The sequence below is a fragment of the Mixophyes fleayi genome, chromosome 2 (assembly GCF_038048845.1).
Source record: "Mixophyes fleayi isolate aMixFle1 chromosome 2, aMixFle1.hap1, whole genome shotgun sequence".
NCBI lineage: Eukaryota > Metazoa > Chordata > Amphibia > Anura > Limnodynastidae > Mixophyes > Mixophyes fleayi.
The window spans coordinates 33,592,769-33,610,177 of NC_134403.1; the positions used below are offsets into that span (position 1 = coordinate 33,592,769).

The 17,409-nt window shown below is 42.2% G+C and overlaps 1 protein-coding gene across 1 annotated transcript in view; it reads left to right on the forward strand.

Moving 5' to 3' along the window:
• CNTN5 (contactin 5) overlaps positions 1-17,409 on the forward strand; it is a 1,124,282-nt gene that overhangs the window by 1,076,519 nt on the left and 30,354 nt on the right. The window contains exons 20-21 of the mRNA XM_075198772.1: positions 3,687-3,757; positions 4,819-5,053. Coding sequence (XP_075054873.1) covers positions 3,687-3,757; positions 4,819-5,053 — 306 coding nt within the window. The remainder of the gene's footprint in view (positions 1-3,686; positions 3,758-4,818; positions 5,054-17,409) is intronic.

A 17,409-nucleotide genomic window follows, 5' to 3' on the forward strand; every position in this document is an offset into this window, starting at 1 on the left:
GCTAGGGGCGAGGGGGAGGTTGCCCCAATTCGCCCTACTCTGGATCTGCCACTGGCCCCTAATCCTTCAGGAGTTCCTGGAAAGCTCACCTCTTCAGGCCAGCTTAAAAAATTCTTAACAGCTCTTTGACCCTCCCTATAATATTTCTACCCCTCCCCACAGTTCACACAAATCTTACATTTATTCTCTTTCTATATCAAACAACCTACTGACCCCTAAACCCACATTGCTGTGTGTCTGGATCATAGACACACTAAACACTTTTTCTTGTTTCTTTCTGGTTGGACTAATAAGCATTCTGTGGCGTTTAACTTCAAACTCCTATTTTCTTATAGATTATAAGTTTGTGAACCAGGCCCTTTCACCCCTGTTGTCAGTTTGGTAATACTCAGTCTTGCTATATAATTTTATTACTGTGCTTGTTTCCATGTGGAAAGCGCTGTGCGATACATTTATGCTTTATAAGCAAATAAATAATAATAATTACTTTGTTGTTCTGGGTCAAGTACTATTAAATATAATGTCATGGAGTAGAGTCTGTTGTCGAGAATGGTTGAGGCCATAAAGAAGTGTTAGAGTGCACTACTTGAAGAGCTCTGCACTAGACAAAGGAAACGTAGTTGCTGATGGGTTTATATGGTTTTTTGGGCAGCTGTGTGGAGTTTGTATGTTCTCCCAGTGAAACCTCCGGGTGCTCAGGTTTCCTCCCACACTCCAAAAACATTAGCGGCTATTAAAATGACCTTAGTCTCTCTCGGTCTGTATGTATGTTAGGGAATTTAGACTGTAAGCTCCAATGGGGCAGGGACTGATGTGAGTGAGTTCTCTGTACAGCGCTGCGGAATTAGTGGCGCTATATAAATAGCTGATAGGATTTTTTGATATATGCCCATTTGCAACATAAATATTAGTCAATAATCCATACTGGAAGCAAATACAAATCTGCGCAGATACATCTATAGCGATGCACTACACCACCGAATCCTGCTGCTTGCAAATAATCCCCAAACTCAGGGCAAGATCACCCAGGTAGATACAATCTGGGGCGACACTTGGGAATTGGGGACAGTTGGCAGCTCTGGTAACATCAGACGTCTTGCCCTGGTTTTCAATTTTTAAATTGAGTTTAAAGAAAATACCTTTTCAGTTCTCATGTGTTAGTTATAGTCATCCAAGTTTCATCAGATATTGCAAAGATTTCCTCTCTCTGCTACACTTTTATTTGGTCTCACCATCTGTACATCTGTTCCAAACTGTCAGGAAAAGACGATGCAAAATGAAATGTTGTGTCGTTCTTGCTCGTCGTTAGAGCAAGGCTGTCTTCTTTATGTGCCTCATTACAAACAATTAATATGCAGAAGCCTCAGAATATACTAATTATGTGTCAATATGCAAGTTTTATAACCATATGAATGCGGTGATAAATTACACTGATAGTTACACACTACACTGAGTGATATAAACTGGATGCTGGTGTGCGATCAGTGAGCGTCTGGCATATGTAACATAGAAACAGGAGCCTCCATGATCAAACTAACTACAAATAATTAGTATTACGGAGTTATCTGCATAACATCACAGTATAGGCCAGGCTTTATGGACTAACTAATTAGTAACATTTCTGCTAACAGTCTGACCTTACACAGATTACGCAGTTTGAAAGAGAACCAAAATGATGTGGAATAAAAAGAAAAGTCCTTTAATGTAATAAAGAAAAATAAGTATCCATGTAAATGAACATCATAAACAGTACACTGTATTGTAAGTAGCAAAGATACGGAATGAACAGCAGAAGGTTGCTGTACACTGGAAACCTTTCGTCTGGTTCGCAATTTGCTATTTTGTTGCTTATTTATTTAGTGGCTTGTGCACTATATAAGCAGAGATGGAAACTGGGTTCCTCTGTGACCCTGTTCGCCTGGGAGAGAGCATTTAATAGAGCTCGCTCCGTGTGCTCGCTCGCAGCTGGCTTTCTTGATGACTCACAGCAAGAGAGGAATGGAGGATGCCAGCCCAGGAGATCACATAGCTTATGCTGACAGTCTGACTCGGCTTCTGCAGATAGCTGTCACCTTGAGAGCACACGACATTACTCTCTACCGGACAAACAAAAGGACTAAGGAACTCTTTTTTTTTGTTTATTAATGTAAGCAGTGCTATATAATAAATACATTTAAAGAATTCATTAAGTCTTGTGGCAGATTCTCTTTAAATAAACAGAGAATTCCTCATCTATTTAGCAGACTGGAGGTGATTTGTACATTACCAACTACCAATATTGAAATACAGCCTCCAAAACAGTGTATTCCATATAGGCATGATGCAAGCAGGACTTTCAAATGAGTCAGGGCTGCCTTGTGGAAAGGTCAATTCTAACTAAGTGGACCTAGTACTATTCTAATCAGTGCAATATCTAGTTCCATGTTCTTCAATATCCCTTAAAAATTTGCTGTGTCAATTCTGCTGTTTTGCTAGGCATAGGGGGAAAGGTTATTGTGAAAAGTAAAAAAATGCCCTGTCAGCTTTTTAATTACCGTAATAATCCTTGAATTTCTGAATAGTACAAGAGTGCAGTCAGTGTCACACAAGTGAAGCTATGCAATTGTATCTGTATCTACTGAAATAAAATGTGAGTGCACTGACTAAACCATACTTGCCAACTTCTAGTTGGCATCCGCGACCTGCCGGGGGAGGTGGGCGTGTGGGGTTCCAAAAATCGCGTCTTTTTCAAACCGCCCCCTGTGACGTAATGACGCAAAGGAGTAATTTACAGCGGGGGCGGGGCCAAATGCCGCGATTCCCAGAGACCTAATTCTGGCCACTTCACTAGGAAGTGGGCAGATGCGGGAGACTGCCGTACACTCCGAGAGACCCACCCGGAATCCGGGAGTCGCCCGAACAGTCCAGGTGAGTTGGCAAGTATGATATAAACTACATGTTGGGAACAATTGGTGTAACACAGGGAAATAAAAGTGTTGGTGCTTTATCAGTCATCGGATCAAGAATGTAGGTCACACTTCTAAAATGGAATCGTGAATATGGTATTGTCGCAGACATATCTCAGAGTACAGAGCATTAGGCATGGCACAAAGAATGATAACAAGGACTGGTCCCTGTCTGATTATACCACTGGATAGACGTTTAGTGGGGTGAGTCAATTGAAATGACTTTGTACTCCAGGGGGTAAATATATCAAGCTGCCAGTTTCCGGCGGGTTTGAAAAAGTGGAGTTGTTGCCTGTAGCAACCAATCAGATTCTAGTTATCATTTTGTAGGATGTACTAAATAAATGATAGCTAGAATCTGATTGGTTGCTATGGGCAACGTCTCCTCTTTTCAAGTTTGCCAGAAACTCGCAGCTTGATACATTTACCCCAAGGAGTTGTCAAAGTGATCTAGTGATATGTCCTACAATGCAGCTTCAAGACACCGCTTACAGACCAGAAGATGTATAACTGCAGAGTGGTATAATTTGTTCTGAAAACATGGGGTCCAAAAACATGGCGTCCAGTAGGTTTTAGGTATAATGAGACATTAAGGTGCCTTCTAAACAGGTGGTAACATGTTATTCAGCATTTATCCTCATGTAATGATTTTTCTTGAAAACCATGTTCTGATGTAATCTACTGATTACTACATGATAATGTTATATCGATTGTAAAGGCAATTGTGTTGTTTTTCCCTAGTGCCCAAAACCCCTCCAGCTAACGTCAGCGGAGGAAGTGGAAGACGACATGAGTTAGTGATAACTTGGGAGGTAAGTAATTCTTCTTATAATTATCCTTAACTTATAGAACGTCAACATCAAAATATAGTGTTGTGATATAGTTTGGAAAAGGGCAACTGTGACTCTACCAAATATTAGTAATCTAGCAGACACTATGGTCATTTAGATACGTGCCAGTGATAACGCTATTCCTGAGAGCCGACCAATCTGTTCTAAATCATCTGTGCAATTCTAAAAGCAATATTCTGGCATATACACCATGAATATGTCAAAATAAAATATATACGCAATTTAGACCATTAAAATAAAGTGGTATACATATTTTCTTTTAATGATATAATGCTAGGTTGAAAGTAATCTTAAATAATAAATATCAGGAAAAAAACACAGTACACATTCTGTAAAGGTAACTGAATTAATTCAAATACATACTGAGGATGTCTTTCCATGGTAATTGGCATCTTTGCAGTTAGTTCCATGGCGGTATCTATAGCTCATGTGAATTTTTAATGATTCACTAATGCCTTTTACCTTGGAAACATTAAAAATAATGTCACCCATGTAGGCTCACTGTTGTGAGTACAAATGAACAAACCGATAGATCAGGCACAAAATATGTTGATTGTTTTAATTGGCAAATCATACCTATGTATAATATCACAAAGCTATATTTCAGACACTCAAAAATGAAACTAGTTTTTAAGGTGCTTATAACTAGAGACTAAACACCTTATAGTTTGGAATCTTCATCTCCTGCTCGGAACCCCAGCTGTGAAGTGGGCGGGGAATAACAACTTGTAGCCAATCAGATCATCGGAATGTTCACATTAGCAGGATATAAGTGAGCTGATCTTAGGGGAGACAGTCCAATCTCTAATCAGATGTGTGATTGGGCAATATCATGGTGTCAGGAGGGGAACGCAGGCCAGAGGAAATTTAAAGATGGGGGCTTTAAGGAGCAGATCCTAAACTGCACAGAGTAGCGCTGTGAGACCCCTGGTGCAGGAAGATTGTAGTGTCTTCTATATGTAATAAAGTGCGTACATCCAACTTCTCTTTCTATATATTAATCAGTGCTATGTCTCTTACAGCCTGTCTCAGAAGAGTTCCAGAACGGCGAAGGATTTGGATACATCGTGGCCTTCAGACCCAACGACACAAGGGGATGGAAAGAGAAAATGGTGACGTCTTCTGATGCCTCCAAATTTATCTACAGAGATGAAAGTACCCCACCGCTCACTCCTTTCGAAGTTAAAGTTGGTGTATACAACAATAAGGGAGACGGACCCTTCAGTGATATCGTCTTTATCTGTTCTGCCGAGGGAGGTCAGTTCTGTTCTAATGGTAAAATCATTGTTGTGCAAACAGTTAATAATAGTTATTTTCATTGTTTCTTTAACAGAATAAGGAAACAATATCGAATCGCATGGAGATTGCTTCTTTCTAGATATTTGGGTAGAGTTCATAGTCATCTGTGCACAGATTTCATTTTGTATCGAAATTAATTTCTTCATAGAAAATGAATACTGTGCAATGACTCCAATAGTCATAGATTTAGAAATAGCATGGCCTATCCCAAGGAAAAAGGTTAGCGACGTTGAGGTAAACACAACCCCCACTCTCGTCCTCCAACACCCACATACATACACTCACTTACCACCATATAAATCTGCTGGCATCCTTCCATGTTCGGGACCTCCATCAATGGGTCACTGCAGCCGGCGGCCGTACTTACTGTCAGTGGTGACCTTAACTGGATGGCTTCAGTAATGATAACAAGAGCCGCCTCTGGACAGCCTGACTGCTGTAACACTTAAACAGGAGCCTTCCGTTATTTCTACCCAGGTATCTTCAGCACCCATAAATCATTACTTAAACCTTACAACAGAGGTCTCCACTAATTTCCACTAAGAACCCAACTGAGCAAGCATCCAGGCTGCCGGGGGAAGACCCCTTCCCTTGTTCTTGAGGGAGGGGAGACTGTGGTGGAAAACCTTTACAATCCTGTTTACATAGCTATGTATGTCAATGTACTGTCTATGTATCTGCATAATGTACATACAGAAGCTTTAACTAAACAATGCGATGCAAAATGCTTTTGTATTTTCAGATATTTTCATGTATATATGTTGTAGAATGTACAGGAATCTGCATAGAGTGACAACATATATATACGTAATCTGATATATAAATGGAAATTACTACAAACTTTAGCAAATTGGGTGATGTTGGAAATCTAGAGGGGTTATAATCCGGCAGTCTGTGACCTCATAGCAAATTCTAAGGAAAAGGAAGTTTCATTATTAAAGGTTTTAAGGATAACTTTGGATGTTGAAAAGATTGGGAAAGTCTGCCGGTGATAAATATTTGTGTTACATAACTGAGGTGCAGGATTGGAGATGTAATTAGAGATAGATAGCTGTAGATCACATGACTGGGGAGGTTAGCGCCCATGGCCTGATTCATGGCCGGGCGTAAGTCTGCCTGCTGTATCTTGCAATAAATAGATCTTTGCATTCCCAGAAACAGACCTTATGCCAAAGAACACAATTGCATGCAATTCATGTCCAAATGTAAATGACGCAACTGCCGACAACTTGATAGGTGGAACGGGAGGTGGAAGGGGGGCGGTGCTGGCGAAGAGGCGGTAGATTCAAGTCTTGGGATTCTCATAAGTATGTCTGGTTTCAGCCGTATCCCTTGACCAGCTACAGGTCAGGTGTAAGTGCCGACTGATAAGTGATGACCGACATGGCATCATCTTTGTATTAAAAACATCCACTAGGTATAACAGAACATGTGTATGCAAGGAAGAGACTTTAAAACTTATTTTATGTACAGTATGCATTAAACGCATCTTGTTTTATGTATTTATTGTTAAAAAAAAGTACAAAAAACATATATTTTTTTAAAATGCATATTTTTATTAATTATTATACTGTAAAGAGTTTTTCTTTTATTTTATAATTTAATTTATTTTTTAAGTGTTCTAATGTGAGCTTTTATTGAACAGACACTTGTACGTATACTGCATTCTGTTCTGTCTGTCTAGGCAGAGCTCACTTACACCCAGATTGAAAAGTATCTTGAGATACGCTTGAATTTAAATACATTCGGAACTACGTTGAAGTTCCGTGCTGTTTTTTATACAATGCACCCTGCGTGCAGCTTGTGTCCAAACTAAGGATGAGCGCACTCGGATTCCTGGAATCCGAGCCCCCCCGAACATTGCGGATCCGAGTCAGTTCCGAGCACTGTCCGGGTATTCCCGCCGATTCCGAAACTTAAAACGAGGCTCTGAGTCATAATCCCGCTGTCGGACCTCGCGATACTCGGAACCTTTAAATTCCCCGCTTGCCGCCACCATCTTCACTCGGGCATTGATCAGGGAAGAGGGAGGGTGTGTTAGGTGGTCCTCTGTCCTGCTATTTCTCGTACTGTGCTGTGCTGTGCTGTGCTGTGCTCTGTCCTGCTGAGTCCAGTGGTGCTTTTGGCAGTGCTCTGTCCTGCTGAGTCCAGTGGTGCATCAGTTCAGTGCTCTGTCCTTGCTGATTCCAGCGGTGCATTTTGTCCTGTGCTTTGTTCTGCAAAGTGCATATTTCTTTCAAAAGTATTAAAAATTCTTCCAAAAAAAGAAAAAAAAAAGAAAACTTCTACAAAAATCCTTTTAAATTAATATAAAAAAAAAAATCAAAAAAGTCCTTGCTGAGTCCAGTGGTGCATCAGTCCAGTGCTGTGTCCTTGCTGAGTCCAGTGGTGCATCAGTCCAGTGCTCTGTCCTTGCTGAGTCCAGTGGTGCATCAGTCCAGTGCTCTGTCCTTGCTGAGTCCAGTGGTGCATCAGTCCAGTGCTCTGTCCTTGCTGAGTCCAGTGGTGCATCAGTCCAGTGCTCTGTCCTTGCTGAGTCCAGTGGTGCATCAGTCTAGTGCTCTGTCCTTGCTGAGTCCAGTGGTGCATCAGTCCAGTGCTGTGTCCTTGCTGAGTCCAGTGGTGCACCAGTCCAGTGCTGTGTCCTTGCTGAGTCCAGTGGTGCATCAGTCCAGTGCTCTGTCCTTGCTGAGTCCAGTGGTGCATCAGTCCAGTGCTCTGTCCTTGCTGAGTCCAGTGGTGCATCAGTCCAGTGCTCTGTCCTTGCTGAGTCCAGTGGTGCATCAGTCCAGTGCTCTGTCCTTGCTGAGTCCAGCGGTGCATTTTGTCCTGTGCTTTGTTCTGCAAAGTGCATATTTCTTTCAAAAGTATTAAAAATACTTCCATAAAAAACAAAAAAAAAAAGAAAAATTCTACAAAAATCCTTTTAAATTAATATAAAAAAAAAAATCAAAAAAGTCCTTGCTGAGTCCAGTGGTGCATCAGTCCATTGCTCTGTCCTTGCTGAATCCAGTGGTGCATCAGTCCAGTGCTCTGTCCTTGCTGAGTCCAGCGGGGCATTTTGTCCTGTGCTTTGTTCTGCAAAGTGCATATTTCTTTCAAAAGTATTAAAAATACTTCCATAAAAAACAAAAAAAAAAAGAAAAATTCTACAAAAATCCTTTTAAATTAATATAAAAAAAAAAATCAAAAAAGTCCTTGCTGAGTCCAGTGGTGCATCAGTCCATTGCTCTGTCCTTGCTGAATCCAGTGGTGCATCAGTCCAGTGCTCTGTCCTTGCTGAGTCCAGCGGGGCATTTTGTCCTGTGCTTTGTTCTGCAAAGTGCATATTTCTTTCAAAAGTATTAAAAATACTTCCATAAAAAGAAAAAAAAAGAAAAATTCTACAAAAATCCTTTTAAATTAATATAAAAAAAAAATCAAAAAAGTCCTTGCTGAGTCCAGTGGTGCATCAGTCCAGTGCTGTGTTCTTGCCAGGGCTGGATTAAGGGAATGGAGGCCCCTGGGCTAAAGGGTCCTCCATTCCCCCGTGAGGGCCCCCCCCCCCCGTGATCGGAGCTGATTGCGCCCCCCCGTGATCGGAGCTGCCCGCGCGCCCCCTCCCCCCCCGGCACTTACCTCCTTCTCCGGGGCGCTGTGCTCTCTCTCCTGAGGAGATCTCGTGAGAGTGAGACTCAAGAGATCTCCTCAGTAAGGAGACTACAACCCGCCGGAGAAGGACCACAGTGAAAGTGCTCAGCAGCACTGATCGCGCCAGGGGCGCCCCCGCCCCCGACCGATCAATACTGCTGCTGAGCACTTTCAAGGGCCCCCTGGATGCCATAGGCCCCTGGGCTGTAGCCCAGTTAGCCCTATGGTTAATCCGGCCCTGGTCCTTGCTGAGTCCAGTGGTGCATCAGTCCAGTGCTCTGTCCTTGCTGAGTCCAGTGGTCCATCAGTCCAGTGCTCTGTCCTTGCTGAGTCCAGCGGTGCTTTTGTCCTGTGCTTTGTTTTGCTAAGTGCATCTTTATTTTAAAAGTATTAAAAAATCTTCCAAAAAAATTATAATTCGACAAAAATCCTTTTAAAAAAATATAAAAAAATATTCTAAAAAGTCTAAAAAAAATTATTGCAGTCCATTAACATTAATACTGCAATCTATTAAAAATTGTTCACTGTTCTTGCAGTATTTAAAAAATAGTACTGTAATACAACGTGTGCTGCATATAATGGAGTACCAAAATTTGGGGGATAAAGTAGGGAAAGACCAAGACCCACTTCCTTCTAATGCTGAAGCTGCTGCCACTAGTCATGACATAGACGATGAAATGCCATCAACGTCGTCTGCCAAGGCTGATGCCCAATCTCCTTGTAGAGGGCATGTAAAATCCAAAAAGCAAAAGTTCACTACAATTAGTAAAAAAAGAAAAATGAAAACATCTGAGGACAAACGTAAACTTGCCAATATGGCCTTTACGACACGGAGTGGCAAGGAACGGCTTAGGCCCTGGCCCGTGTTCAGCACTAGTGATTCAGCTTCACCCAAGGATCTAAGCCCTCCTCCTCCCCCCACCCCTCCAAAAAATTTAAAAGAGTTATGCTGTCAGTAACAACACAGCAAACAACTCTGCCTTCTAAACAGATGACATCACAAATCCCCAAGGCGAGTCCAAGGGTGTTGGTAGTTGCGAAGCCTGACCTTCCCATTACTGTACGGGAAGAGGTGACTCCATCCACCATTTGCAGCACACCCTCTGCATATGCTGGAAGGATGACCCACAGTGTCGCTCCAGATCTGGATAATCAAGGTGTCAAGGAGGCTATTGATGTAGCTGGCGTTGTGGAGGAACTTGATGAGGAGGATGCTGATGTGGTTATTTTAAATGAGGCACCAGGGGGGAAAAAAGTGGATGTCCATGGGATGAAAAAGCCCATCGTCATGCCTGGTCAGAAGACCAAGAAATGCACCTCTTCTGTCTGGAGTTATTTTTACCCCAATCCGGATAACAAATGTCTGGCCATATGTAGCTTATGTAAAGCTCAAATAAGCAGAGGTAAGGATCTTGGCCACCTAGGGACATCCTCCCTTATACGTCACCTGAATAACCTTCATAGTTCAGTGGTTAGTTCAGGAACTGGGGCTAGGGCCGTCATCAGTCCAGGGACACCTAAATCCCTTGGTCCTGTTGGATACACCCCACCAACACCCTCCTCGTCAACTTCCTCCACGATCTCCATCAGATTGAGTCCTGCAGGCCATGTCACCAGCCAGACTGAGTCCTCTTCAATACGGGATTCATCTGAGGAATCCTGCTGCGGTACCCCTACTACTGCCGCTGCTGCTGTTGCTGCTGGTAGTCGGTCATCTTCCCAGAGGGGAAGTTGCAAGAACGCTACGTCTTTCACCAAACAGTTTACCGTCCAACAATCGTTTGCCATGAGCACCAAGTACGACACTAGCCATCCTATGGCAAAGCGGATAACTGCGGCCTTAACAGCTATGTTGGTGTTAGACGTGCGTCCGGTGTCCACCATCAGTGGAGTTGGATTTAGACGGTTGATGGAGGTATTGTGTCCCTGGTACCAAATTCCGTCGAGATTCCACTTCACTAGGCAGGCGATACCAAAGATGTACAGATAAGTACGAACAAGTGTCCTCAGTGCTCTAAAAAATGTGGTTGTACCCACTGTCCACTTAACCACGGACATGTGGACAAGTGGTTCAGGGCAAACGAAGGACTATATGACTGTGACAGCCCACTGGGTAGATGCATCACCTTCCGCAGCAACAGCAGCAGCTGCATCAGTAGCAGCATCTCCACAACGGCTGCTCGTTCCAAGGCAGGTAACGTTGTGTATCACCGGTTATAATAAGAGGCACAACCGTGACAACCTCTTAGAGAAACTGAGGGAAATAACCTCGCAGTGGCTTACCCCACTTAGACTCTCCTGGGGATTTGTGGTGTCACACAATGCCAGTAACATTGTGTGGGCATTACATATGGGCAATTTCCAGCACGTCCCATGTTTTGCCCACACCGTTAATTTGGTGGTGCAGCATTACCTGAAGAGTGACAGGGGTGTGCAGGAGATGCTTGCGGTGGCCCGCAAAATTGCTGGACACTTTCGGCATTCTGCCAGTGCCTACCGCAGACTCGAGCAACATCAAAAAAGGCTGAACCTGCCCTGCCATCACCTCAAACAAGAGGTAGTGATGCGCTTGAACTCCACCCTCTATATGCTGCAGAGGATGGAGGAGCAGCAAAAGGCCATTCAAGCCTACACAGCCACCTACGATGGGCCACGTGTTTGTGCCGCCCACTTGTGTCGCTTAGCTTAGACATCCAGCTACCTCGGTGCAACCTTTTTGACTAAAAACAATATTGTGAGGTGTTCAGAATAGACTGGAAATTAGTGGAAATGAATGTTATTGAGGTTATTAATAGTGTAGGAGTGAAAGAAAAACCCAAAAATATGGATTTTAGCACTTTTTATGCTTGTTTAAAAAAAATCAGAACCCAAAACCCAAAATCAGAACCAAAACCTTTCGTGGGGTGTTTTGGCAAAACAAATCAGAACCCGAAACCTCAAGCTAATCAGAACCCAAAACCGAAAACCCAAAACCCCAAAAGTGGCCGGTGCACACCCTTAGTCCAAACGTGAAGCAGGCCCTCTGTCTCTTTGGCTTACGACTGCAAAGTCAACTTTTTGGTGAAGTGGACGGAGTACACGCATGTGCTGAATATTACGGCTGACCTCTTGGTGTTGCATATGTTTCGTTTGCTGGCAAGGATTTATAACCTAATTTAACAAAGCTGTGGCCTTACTTTTTGCCCCACATGGTTTAACTGGTTTTTTTTGACAGCGAAAGGGAGGTCTTGTATTTGTAAGGGATCAGTAAGGGATCGGTTACTGTAATTAGGACTGTGGGGTCAGGCTTCCTCCTTTTCAGAGTTAGTACTTTCTGTAACATAGAGGACTGAATGATTCCTGATGATCTTTTCAGCTACTTATTAGTATGATAGCATAGGCAAACCTAGTGCCTGGAAACCCCCCTCCAAGCCTGGGGCACTGTATAATTGAGGTGGCTGGGCCCTGCCCCCGCTTCACACGGCTCTGCTTGAAAAGGGAGAGCTGCGTGCACCTAACAATAGTCTACGCAGCATTGTCTATGTATATTATGGGGATAGGAAAAGTTGGAGAGCAGCCAAGCACTGCCTAATATTATAGCCACGCCCCCATGCATGCTGGTCACACCCACTGGCGGCTCTACAAATCCTGCGTTTGCCCCTGGATAGACAATTCCAACATCAAATATAGTCATATTTAGCACCCATCTACCTCAGACCTCCAGCACTATAAGCTCTGCCTCTAACAGTGGACCCAGTGCTGAATGCAAGATATCACTTAGCAATGTACGTAAGTATCTATATAATATGCATACAAAAGTAGGATAAGGCAGACAAGTAGACTCTTATGTATATCTAGTACTTATGAACAGAGTATGCAGTATTTCCCCTTGATCAATCACTGGATTATTGAGCCTAGTGTAGAATATTCTAAGCTGACACTTGCAGCCATCCATTCAGTAACAGGAAGAGTAAGGTGATAACAAGTACGTAGCAATTCAAATCTGAAATTGGTTGTGAACAGAACCAACACAAATGTTTAGCTGAAGGATAGTATAAGCTGTGCGTTGTTATGACTTCATTTCATAGGGTATCCAGGTGTTAGTTTATTATTATGCAGTGTGGATAAAATGAGGGTTTAATATCAAACAGCATGTGGTAGTTATTCTCCATCCTTCTGTTGTTGATTTCATGATATTCTACTGATTATCTGTCCATAAATGTGCATATGAAGGCAATTAGCTCACACACAATTGTCAAAAGTAAATTATGATCATGACATTAAACTTGGCAGCATTGTACCTCCTTGTAGATATTATCAAAAAACAATAAAATACTACCATGGGACTATGATACCTTAGTATAACTACTGGAAAATGCCTCAGTTTAAAGACCTCAAGCACCTGGGCACCAGTGGTACCAAGCAAAATTCTTAATAGCTCAGATGGAGGTGAAGGTAATATTGCACCTGATTGGATGACTGCTTCACCTGAGTGGCTGATGTACTGTCCAATCATGTCCTGCCTTTACCTACCTACCTCTCTGTGTCACAGCATCAATTTATCTAGTGTCTCCCAAGCCTTGGAACCGTGGTGGTTCCAGTTACAAAATTTCGGTTGCTGTTGCTCCTACCTTACTCTTACATAGTAAAGGGTATTATCTCCAGGCATGTCTGTCACTTTTAACTTATTAGTGGTGGGGGAAAGTAATTAACTTTTACTTTAATGTTTCTTCTTTTTAGTGGTGAAATTTAGACATGGGAGAATATGGCCGTCCAATAGTTAGTGTACGCTCCAAGTGCTGGGATGACTGGAACACATTCTAAGCGCTAGATTGCGGGTTTGAAAAAGTGGAGATGTTGCCTATAGCAACCTGTCATTTTGTCATGAGTTCAATTCCCGACCATGGCCTTATCTGTGTGGAGTTTGTATGTTCTCCCCGTGTTTGCGTGGGTTTACTCCGGGTGCTCCGGTTTCCCCCCACACTCCAATCCCACACTCCAAAAACATACTGGTAGGTTAATTGGCTGCTATCAAATTGCCCTTAGTCTTTCTCGGTCTGTGTATGTTAGGGATTTAGACTGTAAGCCCCAATGGGGCAGGGACTGATGTGAGTGAGTTCTCTGTACAGCGCGGCGGAATTAGTGGCGCTATATAAATAAATAGATGATGATGATGATAACTGGAATCTGAGGTCCACACTTCCAAGCGATTGCGTAAGACTGAAGGACCTTAGGAGAAGGTTAGGGGGATTATAGGACAGAGCCAGGGCCGGATTTACCACTAGGCAACCTAGGCAATTGCCTAGGGCCCAGCAGGCCCCAGAGGGCCCTCCCAGGGCTGGCGTTGGGACCAACCTTTGAAAATGGGCCGCTACTTATGGGCCAGTGCTATGTGCTTGCCCCCCTTAGCTAAAGTCTGCCAGCCAGCCCATGAATAGGGGTATATGTTATGCTAAAAACTATAGTGCTATGGATTTTTTCAGGGAGGGGGCACCAAACCAGTATTTTGCCTAGGGCCCCATGAGGTCTAAATCTGACTCTGGACAGAGCGGAAAAAAATAACACCCTACTGAATAGAGAGCTTTGTAAGCAGACTTAGTAATACTTTCCTAGAAAACAAGTTCAATAATAAACATAATACATCGAATAATAATATAGCATAGTACCACATGTGTAATAATACATCTGTAAATATTTTTATTTGACAAATACATAGGGAAAATATAAAAACAGTGTTAGGGTGCCTTTAATAATACATTAATTCTCTGACAGACCAATCACTTCCGTATAGTTTCTATGAGCCTAATGCACTATTATCCTTTATATAATAAAGCAGATAGCATCCCAGCTGTTCTGTAATAACAGTGTGTGAAATAGCATCTCTCTCACCACACCAAGGCATTTATAAATCATTTTATCTCTTCCACTTTCTTCTAGTCGTTCCCACCTGCAGCAAAAAAAAATAAAAAATACAAAGTACTCACTTCGATTGTGTCCTTGGAGCCTGTCAGTCGGTTTATTAAACATAAAAACCTGTCTTTCAGGTCATATATATGATAAAGGGATGTGAGAGATCTGCAATCTAAAATTTAAACATCACCACCAAGATTATGGGACGGTGTCTGTGCTGTAAAGAGCCCTTGTCACAAGATGGTTGAAGTTAAATTCTTTTTGCCGTTTTATTTATGAAAAGTTTTCTTACTATTGTAGAAATGATAAAGCTTGTGGTATAGCGTGAATGGACAGCTTAGCTTAAGCTAAAATGAAATTGCCTATATCATAGTCATACTTAAACATTAGTTTTATGTACAGTAAAGTATGTTACCACTTTATTTTTAATAACTAGATGCCTGCTGTATAGCAACTTCTCCTCGTTGGCTTCAGGGAGATCCCGGGGGAGGTGGGTGTGTGGGGGTGGGGCTTGACGAATCGCATCATAAGATGATGCAATATTTGCATCATTAAGCCCCGCCCCTGCCAATTATCTATTGAAGGGGCGAGAACCGGGAGGTTGCCCTGAAATGCGGGAGTCTCCCGGACGTTCCGGGAGAGTAGGCAACTATGTGTTAAAAAAAAGCAGCTAATGAATCTCTAGAGACTCAAGTGTCTTTTACATTTCTGTCTCCATTACTGAAGTCATGTTGTCTTACCTGTCAGTCTTTGATTAAATCTTGGTCTCCATGAAAATGGCCACCTCCATAGGCATCAATACCTGGACATAGTCCACAATTTCTGAACAGTGTCATCATGCCACAGATGGCGAAGCCAACCACGTCTTGTACTGGCTCAGCATCAGGGAGAATGCCAGACTCTTCAGGGAGGGAGGGAGATCACCCCTATTTCAGGGAGTCTCCCTGACATTCAGGGAGAGTTGAAAAGTATGATGTACTGTAACCCAAAGCTGTGTTCTAATCTTGGTATTCATGGCTTCGATAAACACTAGACATTTAGGGGGGGATGCAATTGGCAGTCATGTGGGTCGCGGACATCGCGCTGCGCACATTGCCAGCAATTACGTTAGAAATCTCCACTCATTTTCCCTCGCACCTCTTTGGGGTGCAAGGAAAAATTGGCAAAGATTTCTGTCAAATCTCTGCTGCAAAGTGTCTTGTGGACGTTCCGGAGACTAAATCAATTCCCCCTTACAATAAATGGTGCACTATATAGCGGCAAAGTGAGCTTAAATACTGGGAAAGATTGGCTGCCTTAAATATTGAGCCATGGTGGCTGCACTATATACTTGTGTTTGTGAGCCACGTTACATGAGCACGGTATATTGTCATGCAGACAGCAGTTAGAAATGGCTACCATCAGCTCTGTGCCGATAGTGAATATCTGCAATGGAAAATAATAAATACAAATATTTGGGCTAATGCAGAGATGGAAGCAAAACGAGAGTAAATTGCTCTTAAAAGATGAGACAGAAAACGAGTGAATTTTATCCAGTATGCAGAGAAATACGCATCTCGTGGAGGCTCTATATCGGATGCAAATACGCCTGGTTTACGATAAGTCATCATCATCAGTGCAGATTTGCATCTATACTGTAGTATGCCTCCAAACAGGCATATATGGTGGTTTTTGCAAGTCTGCATGAGCCATGTTTGCGTGAACACACTTTTAGTGTGCGCAGTCTGCTTCTGCACACCTCTTCCCTCCCCTGTCTTCCTTCTGCATGTGCCCGGAGGGACTGAGTGCCAGAACCACAGAAGTCTGCATAGGAACATATGCAGTGGTCAAAGTGGAAATTTAGAAGTGGTGGAATTTTACCAAAAATACACTTCTTTATAACCAAAGCTCTTGGGTAATCAAGTAAAACTCACTCATGTTTTAGATGTACCCAAGAGCTTTGGTTATAAAGAAGTGTATTTTTGGTAAAATTCTGAGATATGTTCTGTGCAAACTATCTGGCTCCACTGCAAAATTATTATTCTATGCATTTCACAAGACTCTCTCTTATGTCCTTTAATGCATATATGCAAGAGGGACTCAACAGAGAATATATTTCTTCCTAGAGCTATTCATTTAACAATTTATTTTTAAATGTATTGAGTCATTTGATTTTTTTTATCTTGTTCCTGCTGTTTATATAATAAACATATGTAGCTCATTACCTACTTCTATAAAATTTCTGTTAATTTCTTGTCATTCACCTGTCTTCAATAAGATGTGACATAACCTATGTGACAATCAACCGATGTATATATAGTAGAAAGCGGTTCCTTGATTAGACTTTTTATACATATTTCCAGCACTTGATATATGACCCTTTTGACAATATATTAGTATTTTGCTAGCCAGTTATAAGAATAAAATTAACTTAACAATAACTGCATTGAAAAGTGTACTGCATAGTTATTATCCTATGAAAAACAATATATACCACATAAAGCCTAATTGGATCCCATTGAATCATCCCTGGCCTATACTCACCACTGTGGACAAGTAATTATCACAGACAGTATGCTTCCGTTAATCCGCTCTATTTATATGTTTGGGAATAGCTAGAAGTTGCTGTAGAAACCTCACTGGAAGCGGAATTTGCATTGGTCACAGGTTTCTAGAGTAACTGCATAATCAAATAATTTGAAGTTTTGCTTGTACATGATGGGAATGAGAAGCCGGTCCTAACAATAAGTAGCTCAATTAGTTAGTCATTTTATCGCTGTAGATGTCCTTAACGTATATTACCAGGAACGCAATAT